General features: G+C 47.0%; 1 protein-coding gene across 1 annotated transcript in view; it reads left to right on the top strand.

Annotated features, from left to right (window-relative positions):
- skap1 (src kinase associated phosphoprotein 1) overlaps positions 1-19,905 on the top strand; it is a 702,970-nt gene that overhangs the window by 298,578 nt on the left and 384,487 nt on the right. Inside the window, exon 10 of the mRNA XM_072561244.1 lies at positions 4,400-4,459. Coding sequence (XP_072417345.1) covers positions 4,400-4,459 — 60 coding nt within the window. The remainder of the gene's footprint in view (positions 1-4,399; positions 4,460-19,905) is intronic.

Here is a 19,905-nt window from a genome sequence, read left to right as displayed (position 1 = left end):
TGCAGCAGTTCATGAAGGCAGGTCAATACCACCCCTGCAAGGGGCAACTAGAGGTGAGCACTCCCCAGCCAGTGACATCCATGTCCCACAAATCAATTTTTAAAAACGCAACTGAACAATGATCAGGAACCGAAAGCTTTGCTAATTTTACATGCCCGATCCCAGGACTCTCAGTCTCCTTACACTCAAAGAGTGGTGGAAACAGGTTTACAGATACATTTCAGAAATAAAACTGGGGGAATACTTGAGAAGAAAAATTTTGTGCGCAAAAATTAGGAACAGGAGGAGGTCACTCAGCCCTCGACCCATTGTGCTATTATACAGCTTTCAGAGAGACCGAGGGAGAGAGTAGGAATTGGATAGCTCTTTCAAATACCTGGCATCTATACGATGGGGTGGCACGGTGGCTGACAGCGCCAGGGACCCGGGTTTGATTCCCATCTTGGGCAACAGTCTGTGTGGAGTTTGCACATTCTCCCCGTGTCTGTGTGGGTTTCCTTCCGGTTTCCCCTCTCAATCCAAAGCTGGGCAGGTTAGGGTAAATTGCCCATAGTGTTCAGGGATGTACAGGTGAGGTGCATTAGTCAGGAGTAAATGTGGAGTAATAGAGTAGGGTTGAATGGGTCTGGGTGGGTTACTCTTTGGCGGGTTGGTGTGGACTTGTTGGGCTGAAGGGCCTGTTTCCCCACTGTAGGGTCCCTATGATTCCCCACGGATGAATGGTTTCTGTAGTGCATTATTCTATGAAAAGTGATAGCTAAACTGAAGTAATAAAGTGCACCATGATAATATATCAATGTGCTTAGCTGTGTGAACAGCTTTAAGATACCAGCATACCTCACTGGGTTGATTACTGGATCAAAATATTTACCCCCTCGAGATATGCATCCTTGAACTGTGCCAATATGAGGGAGTGTCGTTCGTGGAATGCCGCAGATCAGGGTTGAGTAATGTTGAGAGTGATAACCTGTGGTTCTTCCACTCAGTTGCCTCGAGGCTGTTGAGACGTGGCAGAGTTTACACTTCTCGGATGTTTTATCTCCCGTTATCGAGCCATCAATGTCTGTCTCCTTCGGTGCCCTAGCCCCGTCAGGATGGCATCTGAGAGCCACTAGTGACCTGCAGCACCTGGGTCTGTCCCAGCAGCATCTGCAAGAAGGAACAAGAGAAATGTCAGGTCAATCTCTCTGTCTGCTTCCATGGTGTCGATTGAGGGAGGAATCTCAGACAGGGCGACCAGAAACCTCCCTCCTCGCTCATCTTTCAGCAAGGCGCATGCAACAACTAACACAGAGTCTTCGAGTCATAGAGATGTACAGCACGGAAACAGACCCTTCAGTCCAACCCGTCCATGCCGACCAGATATCCCAACCCAATCTAGTCCCACCTGCCAGCACCTGGCGAAAGCCTTGATCTGTTTCATCCATAGTTCAGCTCTCCCACAGTGACACTCAGTAGCATTAGCCTCAAAGCGCCAGGGACCCAAGTTTGATTCCAACCTCAGGTGACTGTCTTTGTGGAGTTTGCACATTCTCCCCGTGTCTGCGTGGGTTTCCTCCAGGTGCTCCAGTTTCCTCCTACAATCCAAAGATGGGCAGGCCAGGTGGATTGTGTGCTAAATTGCATAGGGTTAAGCAATGTGTAGGTTAGTTGCGTTAGTCGGGGTAAATGTAGAGTAAGAGGGTAGGGGAATGGATTTGGGTGGGTTGCTGTTCGGAGGGTCAGTGTGAACTTGTTGGGCTGAAGGGCCTGTTTTCACACTGTAGGATTCTATGATTCCATGAACTCCTCGTTTGGTGGTTGCTCCTTCAACTGGCCAAGGTCCCTGGAGCTGGGACTTTCTCCCTGAACTCTCCATCTCTCTCCACTTCCCTTTTGTACCCCTGGAACTCCAGCCTGACTCTGAGTAAGTCACTCAGTCCCTTCATTGCACTGACTCCTTTCCTGAGCTTCCTGTTTCTGAGTGTAGACCACGCCCGGGAATGGTTTATGTTGGGATCTGAAGACAAAACCACTGGAGTAGTGATGCGAAGTGAACAAGAGGCCAGAGCTGGAGAAACACAGACATTTCCAGAGGGTGTGAAGGGGTTGGAGAAAAGGGCACAGATGGGGGAGACGGGCTGCCGATGGATTTGAAAATAAGAGCAACAGTTTGAAATTACCCAGCTCTGATGGTTGGAAGATGCTGAGAGTAATTTTCATTTCGAGTGGAGCAGAGGACTGACTTCAGGTTCGAAACGTGCTGCCTGATGTTCCCTGTCAGTGGCTTCAGTGCAAGTGGGCAGTGTATTAATGTGGGTGATGGAAATGGGCAGAGGATTGGGGCACAGCTTTTTCTGTGCCCACACAGTGTGAGAATTACACCCACTAAAGGGAATCGGGAAGTGAACTGTCAAAATAAATGACAGGATCACAACAGGAGGGAGTCTGGGAACAAATCAGTTAAAGGTGTATCATTGGACCAAAGGCAGAAATCCCCCAGAATGAGGAAACCCTGGGGAAACTCAAAAAGGTCTGGCAGTGCAGTCAGAGATGGTAGTTGCTAATAGCATTAGTGGGTTAAAGATAAGCTGGATAAGCACCTGACGAGAAAAGGAATGAAAGGATAGATAAAGAGAGAGAGGAGGAGAAGGAGGCTCATATGAAGCCAGTGAGCCACATCGATTAGATGGGCCAAATGGCCTCTTGCTGTGCTGGAAATGCTATGTAATTCTACACAAACTGAAGGTACATCCTTCCCAGTGAAAGATCTGTCGGCTGGTCTCACTCGCACTGAGCTCTCGAGAAATTTTGTGTCCTTGGTTCTGTCCTCAAAGATTCCAAATCCCCCACCCCAGGGGAGGGAGAAATCCCTTCCTCCCAGGAAGTACTTTGCTACATCAGCTTGGTTCGGATTTTATTTTAAACCTCGTTCTCGACTCACCCACCAGAAGAAATAGTTTCAACCCTCAATTGTTTAATCACCTTAAAGCCTTAGTTTAATTTCTTCTGCTGGAGGGTGATTGCACGTTTGATGTGCAGCACCATGGCGATGATCCTCCGAGCAGGAACGGGTGGGTCAGTGTAACCTCAGAGCAGTGGCTGCAGTCACGAGCTGAGCAGAACCAGCAATCCTTCACTCACATTTATTCAAAGTCAATTTTAATCAGGTTATGTACGTTCATGAGCAGCTCCAGTCCAAAACCTGATTTGTTTTAAAGAGATCTGCTTTACAGCCTCGCCTTCCCCAGGGTCTGCTCGGAGACTGACTCAACGGAGTTCAGATCAAATTTATACATAGGCACAGATGCCTGAGCTGATTTGAATTGATTTCCATTGGAAAGGAACGCAAGGTGTAGAGGACAGGATGTATATGAAGTAATAAAAAAACATGCTTGGAGGTTAAAAGAGAACTTTGTTTCAATAGTTTTGTGGGAAGGCTTCACTAACGTGCTTCCCTGTGAATAAGCCTCCCAGATAATATTTTTTCTAAATAAGGACTCATTGAAATTCTGTTTCAAAGAAAAATACTCCCCTGACCGGTCTACCAACTTAGATCCTGCAAAAGCGCCAACTCATCTAAACTGCTGCTGCCTGAGCTGAAACTGCACTAAGTTCTGTTTGCTGATACTTTCTGATCTGTGTTGGCTCCCAGTCTGACAATGCCTCCACTTCCATTCTCATTGATGATGATTTTCACATTCTGCCACTGTCCAGCCCCCAGAGATCATGGCATTTCTCCAGCTCTAGCCTCTTGTACCTCCCTGATGCTAATCACCCGCAGTTCATTGAATCGTGGGATTCATGGGAACTCTGGTGAGAATGTGGAGCTCGGTCCCACAAGGAGCTTTCAGGCAGAGATTATGGACACGTTAAGGGAAAACTGGAGAAATACCAGAAATGAAGTTCTTGTTGAAGAAGTGAGCTGATAGACAGCAAGGTGGCTCAGTGGTTAGTACTGCTGTCTCACAGCACCAGGGTCCCAGGTTCAATTCCACCCTCAGGTGACTGTCTGTGTGGAGTTTGCACGTTCTTCCTGTGTCTGTGTGGGTTTCCCCCAGGTGCTCCGGTTTCCTCCCACAGTCCAAAGATGTGCAGGTTAGGTGAATTGGCCATGCTAAATTGTCCACAGTGTTCAGGGCATATAGGTTAGGTGCTTTAGTCAGGGCTAAATACGGGGAAATGGCTCTGGGTGGGTTACTCTTTGAAGGGTTGGTGTGGACTTGTTGGGCCAAAGGGCCTGTTTCCACTCTGTAGGAATTCTTTGAAGTTCTATGACTGGAAGTCATGAGAAGCATAACCACCAGCACAGAGTCAGTAGGCCCAGTTGGTGTATTTTTCTGCAAATCTGCTGGATGTTGCGTTGACACTGGAACATAAAAGTATATTTTGAATAACTGCTTGGTATTTTTTCTTTCAGAGGATGATTTCCCTCCACCCATACCCCCAGAGGAAGAGGATGATGGTATGCAAGGCCCAGGTAATTTTCCTCAATAAATCTTACATGTGTACCCGAATACTGTGTTTCACAACTTGCAACGTTGGCATCTGCTTTCTGACTTGTGTACAGCTTCCCTGCCCCTCCCCTCCGTATTTTCAAATTCATGTTTTGCCTCTTCATGTGGTGCCCATGTCACCCTGTGATTACACAGCTCAGGTGATGGCACTGTTGTCAGGGGCACTGCCTGGAGCCGAATTCAACCATGTTGGCTTAGAAATGAGGCCATTTCCTCGATTTTCATTGGCTTATCGAGAGAGTGGAATTGAAGGATGCTTGAATTTAATTGTTTCTCTCCACTTCCCCATTTAAAGCCCTCATTTGATTGCATAGTGCACATAAAAATACATGGCATAATATAAGGCCTTTTGGCCCATTTTGCCTCCTTCCCTGTCATGGGCCCAATACTGAAACCTCTAAGGAAATGTCCTGGTAAAAATAGTCCTTGATGGAGTGAGATTGTCAGACGAGACTGCCCTCCATTCCTTTACCTTGGTGTTGCCAGATTTCCTACCCTGCGAGCTTGCACATGCTTCTTCTAGCCCAGTCACAGAATATCTGAGCATCACCCTGTCTGTCCATTCCTTTCCTCATGATTCCCACAAGCAGCGGTGTCTTTATCACTGACTGTCCCTTTGAGCTGGGGAATGAGTTAAAATGACACTCAGAATCACAGAGTCATGCTGTACAATAGATGCCTTTCGGCCCTTCGAGGCTGTACTGTCATAAATATGCTACTACTGACACTAGTCCCACTTTCCCAAACCTGGACCATAGTCTTGAACCTTACAACATACCAAATGCTCATCCAGGGTGTGAGGTTTCTCACTTCAACTGCCTTCCCAGGCAGAACATTCCAGGTTCCCACCACCCTCTGGGTGAAAAAGGTTTCCTCAAATCCCATCTTAAACCTCCTCGTTACTGACCCTCCAACTAAATGGAGCAGCTGCTTCCTCTCCACCCTGTCCATGCCTCTCTTAATCTTACACACCTGTATCAGGTCCCCCCTCAGCCTTCTCTGTTTGAAAGAAAACAGCCTGAGCTTCTCCAGCCTCTCTTCATCACTATACTACCCCACCCCAGGCAACATCCTGGTGAATCTCCACTGCACACCCCTCCAATGCAGTCACATCCTTCCTACACTGCACACAGTACTCCAGCTGTAGCCTAATCAGAGTTCTGTCCCTCTCCAACATAACCTCCCTGCTCTTATAATCTCTACCATGCCTGATAAAGGCAAGTGTCCTGTTTGCATTCTTAACCACCCTATTAACCTATCCTGTTAACTTCAGGGATCTGTGGACAAACACCCCAAGATCCCTCTATCCCAGTGTCCTGCATTTATTGAGTACTACTTTGTCGTATTACCTCTCCCAAAGTGCATCATCTCACACTTGTCAGGGTTAAATTTCATGTGACCAATCCATTCATATCCTCCTATAACCCGACACCTTCCCCCTCACTGTCAACCATCCAGCCAAACTTTGTCCCATTTGCCAACTTAATTATTATCCCTTCCCCATGTTCATTGATGTCATTTACAAATGTCATGAATAATAAGGGACACAGCACCACTCGCTGTGGTAAGTCACTGCACACTAGCGTCTAGTCATGCAAACAGCTTTCCACCACCACCCTCTGTCTCCTACCATCAATCTAATTATGGATAAATCTTGCCAAATTACTTTGGATCCTAGGAGCTTTTACCTTCTTTATCAGACTCCCATGTGGGACTTTGTCAAAGGCCTTGCTGAAATCCATTCGGACCACGTAAATTGCCCTACCCTCAACCAAACACTTGGTCATCTCCTTGAAACATTCCACCTCTCAAGTATGCTAACGTGTGCTTTCCCGATGACAGAAGCATCAAACTGATTGACTGTTAGAGACCAGGATAAAGGCCAAAGGCCTGATGCAGCAAATCTGAGGAGTATTAAATACTGACAAGATTCAAAGGAAGATCCTCTTTCAAGCTGATCTAGGGGGGATTGGGACACAATTAGATCTGAAGCTACTGGAATCTGAATAGATCAGATGGTCACAAATCTGCCAAGTTAATGCTCCTAGAGATCCGAAACTCTGAGACTTGGCCGAGGCTGAGCAAGTTGGGGCTATCTTAATAGGTGCCAGTATTATTAGGGAAGGGTTTCAAGTGGGTAAAAGATAGAAACACAGAAAATAGGAGCTGGAGTAGGCCATTCAGCCCTTCAAGTCTGCCCTGCCATTCAACTGGATCATCGCTGATCATCCAACACTGTTCCCGCTTTCTCCCTGTTTCCTTTGATACCTTTCAGTCCTAAGAACTATACCTAACTCCTCAGGGAAAACATTGTGTCTTGCCCTCAACTCCTTAATGTGGTTGGGAATTCCACAGTCTCACTATTCTCTGGGTGAAGAAATCTATCCCCATCTCAGTCCTAAATGGCCTACCCATATCCTTGGACTAACCTCCAGTTCTGGATTCCCTGATCGTTAGAAACACGTTTCCTGTATTTTCCCTGTCTAGTCTGGTTAGAATTGTGCACATTTTTTTGAGAACCACCTCCCCCCCCCCCCACCTCAAAATCCAATCATGCTTCATATGTCAGTTTTGCCATCAGAGGAATCACTCTGTACGGCACGGTGACTCAGTGGTTAGCACTGCTGCCTCACAGCGCCAGGGACCTAGGTTCAATTCCAGCCTTGGGTGGAGTTTGCACATTCTCCCCGTGTCTGCGTGAGTTTCCTCTGGGTGCTCCGCTTTCCTCTCACAGTCCAGAGATGTGCAGGTCAGGTGAATTGCCCATAGTGTTAGGTGCATTCAGCAGGGGTAAATACAGGGTCGGGGTGGGTTACTCTTCGGCGGGCCGGTGTGGACTTGTTGGGCTGAAGGGCCTGTTTCCACACTGGAGGGAATCTCATCTAAATCTTTGCTGCACTCCCTGCATCACCAGAACATCTTTCCGGAGATAAGGAGACCAAACCGTTCTCAGCCTGTTCAGAGGTTCCATAACACAGCTCTACAGCAGATGGGACGTAAAACCCAGGCTACCACCAGCCAAGGCCCTGTACAATTGTAGCAAGACATATATGCTCCAGTTCCTGAACCTTCACACAAACATACCATTTACCTTCTTCACAGCCTGGAGCACCCACAAGCTTACCCTCAGTGACTGGTACACAATGACACCCAGGTCTCACTGCACTGACCCCCTTCCCATTTATATAATCATCTGACTTCCCCTGTTAGCTATCAAAGTGGATATTCTCAGATTTATATGTATAATGTAATGTTTTTCCATGGAAATGTTTTCACTTGTGGAAAGTATTAAAATTTGAAGCAATGATCATTAAGCTAGTCACTTGTAAATCTAAGAGGGAACTACGGAGACGTTTCCTTATCCATGGAGTAATTAGAGTATATGTTCCAGTATGTGCAGGTTACAATCCATTGTTACAATTGAGATGGTGTTCCTGTATTGCCCACATGATGATATTCACTAAAGCCAGTTCACTTCACAGACACATGTGCATTTCTGTAGCTTCCACCTGCAGGGACCAGAAATGCCCCAGGATGGTTTTTGCATCATTTCTCTGTGAGTTCAAAGATGTCCCTTTTCGAATAAAATCAAATCTCTGGCTGCCTTAGCATCTCATTGGAGATAACACCATTTGTACCAGGATCTCAAGATGCTTTGCTCACAATTCTTATCTTCAGTCTTGCATCAGGGAGGTAGGTGCCAGAGGATTGGAGGCCAGTTAATGTAGTTGTACTTCACAAGAATAGTGTCAGAGATAGACCGGGGATCTATAGACCAAAGAGTCCAACATTAGTGGGAGGGAAACTATTGGAGAAAATAGTGAAAGAGAAAACTAATCTCCATTTAGAGACACAAGCTTTGATTAGGGATTGTCAGCATGGCTTTGTCAGAGTGGGGGCGGGGTGGGGGGAGGGGAATCATGTCTAACGAATCTGGTGGAACTGTTCATGAAGGTGGAGGAATTGAGATATGGAACTTACTAACACAAGGTGTAATTAAGTAATAAAACCCAATGATTTAGGAGGACGAGACAATCACATGGAGAAAGTGTAGACCGCAGACGCTGGAGATCAGAGTCGAGAGCGTAGTGCTGGAAAAAGGTCAGGCAGCGTCCAAGGAGCAGGAAAATCGACATTTCGGGCAAAAGCCCTTCATCAGACAAGCACATGAACTGGGATGATGCCTTAGAATGAGAAGCTGGTGATCAATAGCTGCCTGAGCATGAGCTTGAGAAGGTTCTGGTTCCTAAAGAAAGTCAAATCCAACAAGAGTCCATCTCTCAAGAGGAACAGGCAGAATTGTGAGGGTGATGTACAGGATGGAGGTTATGAAATAGTGCAAGCTTCGAGAACAAGAGGGTTTGAGGTAATTGTGTGGCATGGGTTAGGAGTTGATTAAGATGTTGGAAGCGGAGAGAGTAGAGATAAAGGAAAGGGATCCTGATTAGTGTTCCCCTTCTATCAGAACCTTAGCATTTTACCCAAATTATTAATGATGTGGATGACGGATGAGAGAGCTGGACATCACAGTTTGTGGAATGCAGTAATGAGGAGACAGAGTAAGCTGAGGACCTGCAAGTTTCTAAAGGACATGGATAAAGTGGGTGAAAGTGAGGCAGGTGAAGTTCAAGGGTGGGGGGACCGCGATCGTGTTAAGTCATTCACTTTAGTTCAAGTTAAAGCATTGGGGAATATTTCCTTAGAAAGACTGGGAACATCAAAGGAGCAATGGGATACAGGAGTTGAGGTACAAAAATTGCAGAAGGTCATGAACAGGCTCAAAGAGTAACCAGGGAAACTAATGGAATTAGTAAATTTTGAGAACTAATGGAATTTTTTTTTCTGGTGAGCTGGAATTCAAAGGGAAATTGTTCTTTGCTTGTAAAGCAGCCATCTGGGATGAAGCAATCCGTTCGGGACACTGTACCTCGTGAAAGATTTATTGGCCTCAGAAGAGTGTTGGGCAGAGTAGATTCACCAGAATGAAGCTAGGGCTTAAGGGGTTAAATTAGACATGTTAGCAGTCATTAGGAATGGGTTCCTTTGTGTTTATGCGTTGCAAAGTGATCCAATTGAAGTGTTTAAAATGAGGAGGGTATTCATTTGCTCCGGTGAGGGGTGCAGGATGTGGCATTCCAGCCTGACAACAGGAGCTGATTTGTTCAGGAGGAAACCAGGCAGCACTTGTTCATACAAAATGGAAATCTGGAAACTCCTCCCCTCACAAAGGCTGTCAATGCTAGGGGACCATTGAAACTTTCATCTTGAGGTGAACAGTTTTGAATCAAGGCAAGGTATGAAGAGGAATAGAAAGATGACAGGTAAATGGAATTGAGATGCGAAGCAGTCCCGATGTCATCTAACAGTGCAATGGAGCTAAATAGTCCTGTCGCTGTTAGAATGGTTTTTTTCATTCGGTTTCATGCAGTTGGGGAAACCGGATTCTAGTTTGGTTTCAATGACACCGCCTCCTAAAGGCAAGGTTTGACAGGGAGTGTGAGACTATCGAACTCCCTATTGTTTGTGGATTGTCAAAGTGTTATGTTCGGAAGTGAAGGTTGAGCCACTGTTCTTATCACCAGCACCACATGCATCATTCCGAGACGCTTTTCCAAAGGAAGGCCGGGGAGAGGTAGGGCAGTGCACAGGCAGGAAGCCTCTGGCCAACTCGCTTTTCCTATTCTCCGCTGCGGGAAGGAAAAGAGGCCCCTAACATTTTGCAAGTTTTGTAAAACCCAGAGGAAGCAAGTGGCAGGTTGCCTGTTGGAACAGGACAAAGAGTATCAAGGCTGGAATCATTGACAAGGCCACCTCATTCCAATCCCTGAACGTCAAAAACACTCCAGTGTGTGTTCCCCCCACCCTGTGGTCAATGTTCAGGATAGATAACCCTTCACATAGACTCCACATCTACATTATCCTCCTTCCTGAATTACTGACCATTGTTAGATTAGATACCAAGTGAAGCTCCCTCTACACTGTCCCCACCTAATACTCCAGGACAGGGACAGAACAGGGTTAGATACAGAGCAAAGCTCCCTCTACACTGTGCCCATCTAATACTTCCAGGACAGGGTTAGATACAAAGTAAAGCTCCTACTACACTCTTCCCCCATCAAACACTCACAGGTCAGCTTGGATTAGATGTGAAAATGTGTTGCTGGAAAAGTGCAGCAGGTCAGGCAGCATCCAAGGAGCAGGAGAATCGATGTTTCGGGCATCAGCCCTTCTTCAGGAATGAGGAAAGTGTGTCCATCAGGCTAAGATAAAAGGTAGGGAGGAGGGACTTGGGGGAGGGGCGTTGGAATGCGATAGGTGGAAGGAGGTCAAGGTGATGGCGATAGGCCGGAGTGGGGGTGGGGGCGGAGAGGTCAGGAAGAAGATTGCAGGTTAGGAAGGCGGTGCTGAGTTCGAGGGATTTGACTGAGACAAGGTGGGGGGAGGGGAAATGAGGAAACTGGAGAAATCTGAGTTCATCCCTTGTGGTTGGAGGGCTCCTAGGCGGAAGATGAGGCACTCTTCCTCCAACCGTCGTGTTGCTATGGTCTGGCAATGGAGGAGTCCAAGGACCTGCATGTCCTTGGTGGAGTGGGAGGGGGAGATGAAGTGTTGAGCCACTGGGTGGTTGGGTTGGTTGGTCTGGGTGTCCCAGAGGTGTTCTCTGAAACGTTCCGCAAGTAGGCGGCCTGTCTCCCCAATATAAAGGAAGCCACATTGGGTGCAGCGGATGCAATAGATGATGTGTGTGGAGGTGCAGGTGAATTTGTGGTGGATATGGAAGGATCCCTTGGGGCCTTGGAGGGAAGTAAGGGGGGAGGTGAAGGCGCAAGTTTTGCATTTCTTGCGGTTTCAGGGGAAGGTGCCGGGAGTGGAGGTTGGGTTGGTGGGGGGTGTGGACCTGACGAGGGAGTCACGGAGGGAGTGGTCTTTTCGGAACGCTGATAGGGGAGGGAAGGGAAATATGTCCCTGGTGGTGGGGTCTGTTTGGAGGTGGTGGAAATGACGACGGATGATGCGCTGTATCTGGAGGTTGGTGGGTGGTAGGTGAGGACCAGTGGGGTTCTGTCCTGGTGGCGGTTGGAGGGGCGGGGCTCAAGGGCGGAGGAGCGGGAAGTGGAAGAGATGCGGTGGAGGGCATCGTCGACTACGTCTGGGGGGAAATTGCGGTCCTTGAAGAAGGAGGCCATCTGGGTTGTACGGTTTTGGAACTGGTCCTCCTGGGAGCAGATGCGGCGGAGACGAAGGAATTGGGAATACGGGATGGCGTTTTTACAGGGGGCAGGGTGGGAGGAGGTGTAGTCTAGGTAGCTGTGGGAGTCGGTCGGTTTATAGTAAATGTCTGTGTTGATTCGGTCGCCCGAGAAAGAAATGGAGAGGTCTAGGAAGGGGAGGGAGGAGTCTGAGATGGTCCAGGTGAATTTGAGGTCGGGGTGGAAAGTGTTGGTAAAGTGGATGAACTGTTCAACCTCCTCGTGGGAGCACGAGGCAGCGTCGATACAGTCATCGATGTAGCAGAGGAAAAGGTGGGGGGTGGTGCCAGTGTAGCTGCGGAAGGTGGACTGTTCCACATATCCTACGAAGAGGCAGGCATAGCTGGGGCCCATGCGGGTGCCCATGGCTACTCCTTTGGTTTGGAGGAAGTGGGAGGATTGGAAAGAGAAGTTGTTCAGGGTGAGGACCAGTTCAGTCAGTCGAAGGAGGGTGTCAGTGGAAGGGTACTGGTTGGTACAGTGGGAAAGGAAGAAGCGGAGGGCTTTGAGTCCTTCGTGATGGGGGATGGAGGTGTACAAGGACTGGATGTCCATGTTGAAGATAAGGCGTGGGGGACCAGGGAAGCAAAAATCATGGAGGAGGTGGAGGGCGTGGGTGGTGTCCCGAATGTAGGTGGGGAGTTCTTGGACTAAGGGGGACAGGACCCTGTCGAGGTATGCAGAGATGAGTTCGGTGGGGCAGGAGCAGGCTGAGACAATGGGTCGGCCGGGGCAGTCAGGTTTGTGGATTTTGGGCAGGAGGTAGAAACGGGCGGTGTGGGGTTGTGGGACTATGAGGTTGGAGACAGTGGATGGGAGATCCCCTGAGGTGATGAGGTTATGGATGGTCTGGGAGATGATGGTTTGGTGGTGGGAGGTGGGGTCATGGTCAAGGGGGCAGTAGGAGGAGGTGTCCGCGAGCTGGCGTTTAGCCTCAGCGGTGTAAAGGTCGGTGTGCCAAACTACCACCGCACCTCCCTTGTCTGCCGGTTTGATAGTGAGGTTGGGTTGGAACGGAGGGAGTTCAGAGCTGCACGTTCCGAGGGTGAGAGGTTGGAGTGGGTGAGAGGGGTTCCGAGGGTGAGAGGTTGGAGTGGGTGAGAGGGATTAGATGTGCCTTTTATTCCTTTGTTAAGAGATAATTCCTCAAACCAAAAGACAAGTCCTGAATTCTGCAGAGGGAGATCTCAGTTCAGGCTGGACAGTGTGCGCGATCTGCTGAAAAATCTGTTTATATTCCTGGCATGAAGGGGTTAAGGGACTTGCGTGTTTCGGTTTGGTTTGCAGTCACATCTGCAGAAGCCATTGGCTTGTGCTGGTGGTAGAGAGGAGTGTGGCAGGAGCTGACTGCAAGGATTGATGCTGCTGTCTGTATCCTACCAGGCTCAGCCTGGTGTCAGGAACTGCACGTACACAAACTCCGTCCCCTCTAGCCCTGTCCCAACCCCAGGCCATTCAAAGTAACTCCCCCTCCAACAGTCTGTTTCTCAGCTACCCTGCTGTAGGAGGGTGACCCTGGAGAGCTGTTTTTCTACACGCTGAGAAGGGTGTCACCCTGAGGGTTGGACAAGTGTTTTTTTTATTAGATTCCCTACAGTGTTGAAACAGGCCCTTCGGTCCAACCGGTCTACACGGACCCTCTGAAGAGCAACCCACCCAGACCAATTTCCCTCTGAATAATGCACCTAGCACTATGGGCAATTTACCCTGGCCAATTCACTCGACCTGCACACTTTTGGACTGTGGGAGGAAACCGGAGCACCCGGAGGAAACCCACACAGACACGGGGAGAATGTGCAAACTCCACACAGTCAGTCACCCGAGGCTGGGATTGAACCTGGGATCCTGGTGCTGTGAGGCAGCAGTGCTAACCACTGAGCCAGTGTGCCGCCCTTATGGAAGGGTGTGGCGGTGCAAGACTCCCCCTTCAGTTCTCCTTGTGTGAACTGACCTCCAGCTAATCCTGCAGCCATCCTCACGTTACAGGTATATTCACCTTGAAGAGAATCAGGAAATGATGAGACTCGGGGTGAGAAGCAATGAGATTTCTGCAGAAGAGATCTTTTCTGCTCCGATTTAACTTCCAATAATTATCATTTTCTTTTGTAATTGTGTTTTGAAATCATTGAATTTGGTTTTGGTAGCAAAAGAAACAGGATAACGGCAACACTGATTGGGCAGCAGCAAGGCGAGAGTCTTGGAGGCTACCTTTTTCCACACTGGATGGATGGACGGTGTTCCCTTGGGACCGGGACCCCTGGTCTTTTTGATGTCTGACCTCCACTTGGCCACGTCAGAAATGACTTCAAAGTTTGTGAGAAGAGAAAGTTTGCGAATATTGTAATCAATGAGGAGGAGAGCAGCAGATTTCAGGAAATAGGTTGGGAAAGTAGACAGAGATGCGGCTGATGAAATTTAATGCAGAGAAATGAGACATGGTTCATTTGGCAGGTAGAATGTGGAGAGGCAATTTAAAGTAAGTGGTACAATTTGAAAGAGGTTGAAGGAACAGAGAGATCTGGGAATCTACTTGCGTAACTCTGTGAAGGACACAGGACAAGTTAATAAGACTTGAAAAAACACAGCAAATGGAAACTTTATTTTTTTTGAATGGGGCACAGAAGACTAAGGTTTGAAGAACCTTTGTATCCAATGGGTTCTGATCTACCGTATTCTACACTGGAACCTTTTAAAACAGTATTGAACTGTGTCCTCCCCACAATTTACAAAAACAACTCAGCATATTCCAAGAAGCAGAGTTAAACTCTGAATGATATGGAATCCATTTGCTTAACAATTATCCTGAAATGGTGTGAAGCATTCCACCATCAGTTCTCCTTGTGTCCATTTTTTTATAATTAATTCACAAGATGTAGGGTGCCTCTGGCTAGGTCCAGCATTTATTGCCTATCCCTAATTGCTGTGGGTCTGGAGTCACATGGAGGCCAGACCAGGTAAGGATGGCAGTTTCCTTCCCCACAGGACATTAGTGAACCAGATGGGGTTTTTCGAACAATTGACAATGAATTCATGGTCATAGAACATAGAACAATACAGTGCAGAACAGGCCCTCTGACCCTCGATGTTGCGCCGACCTGGGAACTATTCTCAGCTCATCCCCCTACACGATCCCATCATCATCCCTGTGCTTATCAAGGGATTGTTTAAATCTCCCTAATGTGACTGAGCTGACTACATTCGCAGGTAGGGCATTCCACGCCCTAACCACTCTCTGAGTAAAGAACCTGCCTCTGACATCTGGTCATCATTAGACTCTTAGTTCCAGATACTTACTGAATTCAAATTCCACCATCAACCGTGGTGAGATCCAAACCCAGATCCCGAGAACATTCCCTGGATCTGTGGATTAACAGTCCAGCAATATTGTCACTCAGCCATTGCCCCTCCTGCTCTATATTTATCACTTTTGGGAGGGGAGGGGTGGTTAGTTGGCTGGAAGGCTGGTTTGTGAAGCAGATTGGCACATGTGATACCGTTCCTGTACCAGCTGTAGACCCCAGCTGTGGTGACCCTGAAGGTAACCTCTCCATCAGTCACCTCTGTCTGTTGATAGAGCAAACCTGTAGGTCCGCGGCAGGTCTTGCTCTTCCCACTTCCCAACCTCAGTGAGTTCACATCACGACAGCAGAATATCTGCTCAGCTCTTGGCACTGTTTTCTGAGGGAGCTTGCTGTATGCAAATTGGCTGCTGTGTGCTCTACATCACATTCCTCACTAAATCATTTCAATCACTTGAAGATTCTCGTGAGGTTGAGAATAACATTGCAATGTGCAAACCTTTCTAACAGTAGAATGATGCATTCACTTAGGGAAATAATTTTCACGTTATAAACCCACGACATCACCCACTCCTCGGTAAATGCCACAGGAAATCCTGTAGTAATTTAAAATAAATGGATTAATGATGGCTTTGAAATAGCACAGAAAGGCATTAATACAGATGTACTAATGGATGATCCAAAAACACAGCACAGAAGGAATTGAGCCTGTCGGAGATTTAGGTAATCTGCGATAGAATAATATTTAATTACAACTTGTTGGATTTCCTGTGTAGTTAGAAAGTTTACATTTTTCCCCAAGATGTGATTGTGATGTTAATTAATATTCTTGGAGCTATGAACAATGTTCCAGTACAGCCCAACAGACCTCTCTCCAGCACTCACACGAAAGAAAAATACTGCTCGAAACAGCTGAACAAAACCAGAAATTACTGGAGAAGCTCACTACGTCTAGCAGCATCCATGGAGAGAGAAACAGAGTTGATGTTTGCAGTCCAGTATGACTCTCCTTTCAAATGGTGGAACAGATTGGATTTGAAACATTATCTCTCGTTCTCTCTCCACAGATGCCCCAGCTATTGTATCAGCCGTTGTATGAGACTCGCTCCCAGGCAGGCTGCTGAATCTTTTGGATTGTTCATAGGATATGGGTGTGGCCTGATGTGGTCAACATTAATTGCCCATCACTGAGTGCCCATTTCTAAAGGCAGTTAGAAATCACCTTTGGGTCTGGAGTTCCATGTAGGCAAAGGCGAACAGATTTCATTCCTTCGAGGGGATGACTCAACCAGATGGATTTCTAGGATAATCAGTGCGTGCTTCACAGTGACCAGTCTGATTACAGATTTTCTATTCCTGATGAACTGGATTTATTTCTTCATTTGCAGTATCAGATTTAAACTCTTATCTCTGACTTGTTACTGCAGCTCCCAGTAAGATATCCACTCTGTTACTGTCCTCTGTTACAGTCAGTTAGAAGAGCCTGAGAAAGACACTCACTCCACTGTCCATCTCCCCTCTGAGCTGGGGGTGGTGGTGGCTCGGGGTCACTGCATGTACCTGTCTGAACCAGTCAGTATTTTTAATTGAAACAGGAGGAGGCCATTCAGCCCTTTCAGTTTGCTTTATTGTTCAGAGGTCAACACTGATCTTTAATCTAATCCTTCCCACCTTGGTTCAATATTGTCAGTGAGATAAAGGCTATGGATCTCAAATGTAAAATTATTAGTGAGTTTGCATCTGTGAGAGGGAATTTCAAATTTCTGCTTCTCTTGTGTGAATGGCCTGCCTCTGACTCTCAATTTAGGTCTAATCAGCAACTTCTCCTCAAAGTTCAAAAATATAATGGGTCCCTTGCATCAGTACCCACTGAGGAGAGGGACATGACAGATGTTGAGGTTAGGGATAGAACTTTGCGTACACAAGGTCAAGTCAGTTTAAGGAGGGAGGAAGTGTTGGGTATTCTAAAAGGCATTAAAGTGGACAAGTCCCCAGGTCTGGATGGGATCTATCCCAGGTTACTGAGGGACGCGAGAGAGGAAATAGCTGGGGCCTAAACAAATATCTTTGCAATATCCTTAAGTACAGGTGAGGTTCCAGAGGACTGGCAAATTGCTAATGTTGTCCCCTTGTTTAGGAAGGGTAGCAGGGAAAATCCAGGTAATTATAGATCGGTAAGCCTGACATTAGTGATAGGAAAGCTGCTGGAGAAGCTACTGAGGGATAGGATCTATTCCCATTTGGAAGAAAATGGGCTTATCAGTAATGAGCAGCATGGTTTTGTACGGGGAAGGTCATGTCTTCCAAACCTAATAGAATTATTTGAGGAGGTGACAGAGCTGATTGATGGGAGAAGGGCTGTTGATGTCATATACGTTGACTTTAGTAAGGTGTTTGATAAGGTTCCCCATGGTAAGCTGATGGAGAAAGTGAAAACACATGGGGTCCATGGGGTCCTAGCTAGATGGATAGAGAACTCCCTGGGCCGCAGGGGATAGAAAGTAGTAGTGGAAGGGAATTTCTCAAAATGGAAACCTGTGACCAGTGGTGTTCCATAGGGATCCGTGCTGGGACTATTGTTGTTTGTGGTCATTATAAATGATTTGGAGGAAGGTATTGATTGCCTGATTAGCAAGTTTGCAGATGACACCCAGATTGGTGGAGTAGCAGATAGTGAAGAGATAGTACAGCAGAATATAGATAGATTGGAGAGATGGGCAGAGAAATGGCAGATAGAGTTCAATCCGGGCAAATGCGAGGTGATGCATTTTGGAAGATTCAATTCCAGAGTGAACTTTACAGTAAATGGAAAAGTCCTGGGGAAGATTGATGTACAGAGAGATCTGGGTGTTCAGGTCCATTGTTCCCTGAAGGTGTCAATGCAGGTCAGTAAAGTGGTCAAGAAGGCATACAGCATGCTTTCCTTCATTGGATGGGGTATTGAGTACAAGGGTTGGCAGGTCATGTTACAGTTGTATAGGACTTTGGTTCGGCCACATTTGGAATACTGTGTACAGTTCTGGTCACCACATTACCAAAAGGATGTGGACGCTTTGGAGAAGGTGCAGTGGAGGTTCACCAGGATGTTGCCTGGTATGGAGGGCACTAGCTCTGAAGAGAGGTTGAGTAGATCAGGATTATTTTCATTAGAAAGACAGACAGTTGAGGGGGGACCTGATTGAGGCCTTCAAAATCAAGAGAGGTATAGACAGGGTGGATAGCTGGAAGCTTTTTCCCAGTGTGGGGGACTCAATCACGAGGGGTCATGAGTTCACGGTGAGAGGGGAAAGGTTGAGGGGAGATATGCGTGGAAGATTCTTTGCGCAGAGCGCGTTGGGGGCTTGGAACGCGTTGCTAGGGGAGGTGGTAGAGGCGAGCACAACAGCATCATTGAAGATGTATCCAAAAAGAGACATGAATGCAAGGAGCAAAGGGATACAGATCCTTAGAAAATAGGCGACAGAAAATAGGTGATCAGCACAGGCTTGGAGGGCCGAAGGGCCTGTTCCTATGCTGTAATTTTCTTTGTTCTTTGTTCTATAATAAAAACAGTGGACAGCAAGGGTTCGATGTTTAGATGGAGGTCAGGATTTTGGAGCTTTGTGCTCTTAGCTGTGCCAATATTAATCCTGTTTCTTAACAGCCAGTGCAAGCCTCAATCCCCCACCCACCCCTAGTTTATAGAGTTGTAGACTCTTGGTTTCAGGAGTTGGATACATTTTTCTCCCGAGGTTTGTTTGCATTGCTGAGCAATATTCTCAGAGCTGTAAACAATATTCCAGGACTGCACATCCAGACAATCACGGTCTCTCACTGTATCGCGAGAAAAGCACAAACATAATCTAACGACATTGTGAACGCAAGAACCCGGGGGAAGAGTGCCCAATTCAGCCCTTCAGGCCTGCCCTCCATAGCCCTGTAACTCATTACTAATTAAAAATCTCTCGGATTTCCTCATCCATCTCACTGTGGTGGAGTGAAACCCACAGATTCACATGTCTTTAAGGAAGGACCTTCCTCTTCAGCTCTGTTTTAATTCTGCTGTCCCTTATCCTAAAATGATGACCTCTTGTTCTAGATCACCCCACAAGGGGAAACATTCTCTCTCCGTCTGCTTTGTCAATCCTCTTTTGCATCTTACTGACCTCAATTAGATCTCCTCTCATTCTTCTAAAGCCCAGAGAGTACCAGCCTCAACTGCTCTACCTCTCTCAACTGCTCTACCTCTCTTCATAACACAAACCTCTCACCTCTGGGATTAATCCGGTGAACTTCCTCTGAAACTTTAATCTTTTTGTTTTGTGGAATCGTGAGTAGCTCAGATATGACACAATAAACCAAGGGAGAGACCCAAAACCTTTCCACCTCATTGCTGAGACCTCAGTTGGAGGATTGTGTCCAATTCCACGTGGAAAATGTAGGAGGAACATTCAAGGCCTGGGAGATGTTGCGGAGAGGGTTTCCAAGTTGGCTCCAGGAATGAGGGAGCTCCGTGAATGTGGACAGACTGGAGAAGCTGGGATTGTTCCCTTTCGAGCAGAGACATTGAACAAGAGATTTGACAGAACAGTTTAAAAGTTGGAAGGTTTTTGTCAGAGAAATATGACGAAATGTTTCACAACGGTGGAAAGTCCATTACCCAATCCAATGACGTAGATTTGTGATCATTGACAATAGAACCACGAGGAAGATTAAGTTATTTCATGAAAGTGTGTGTTTATGATCTGTAATGAGGTGTCTGAAAGGGTGGTGTGAGTAGATTCAAAAAGATTTCCAAAATGGAATTAGATCACTTCTTAATAAAAAGCATTTTCAGGGCAATGGAGGTTATGCAGAGGAGCCAGTGCAGATACAATGGCT

The sequence above is a fragment of the Chiloscyllium punctatum genome, chromosome 42, assembly GCF_047496795.1.
Source record: "Chiloscyllium punctatum isolate Juve2018m chromosome 42, sChiPun1.3, whole genome shotgun sequence".
Classification (NCBI taxonomy): domain Eukaryota; kingdom Metazoa; phylum Chordata; class Chondrichthyes; order Orectolobiformes; family Hemiscylliidae; genus Chiloscyllium; species Chiloscyllium punctatum.
This window is presented reverse-complemented; position numbering and strand designations above follow the sequence as displayed.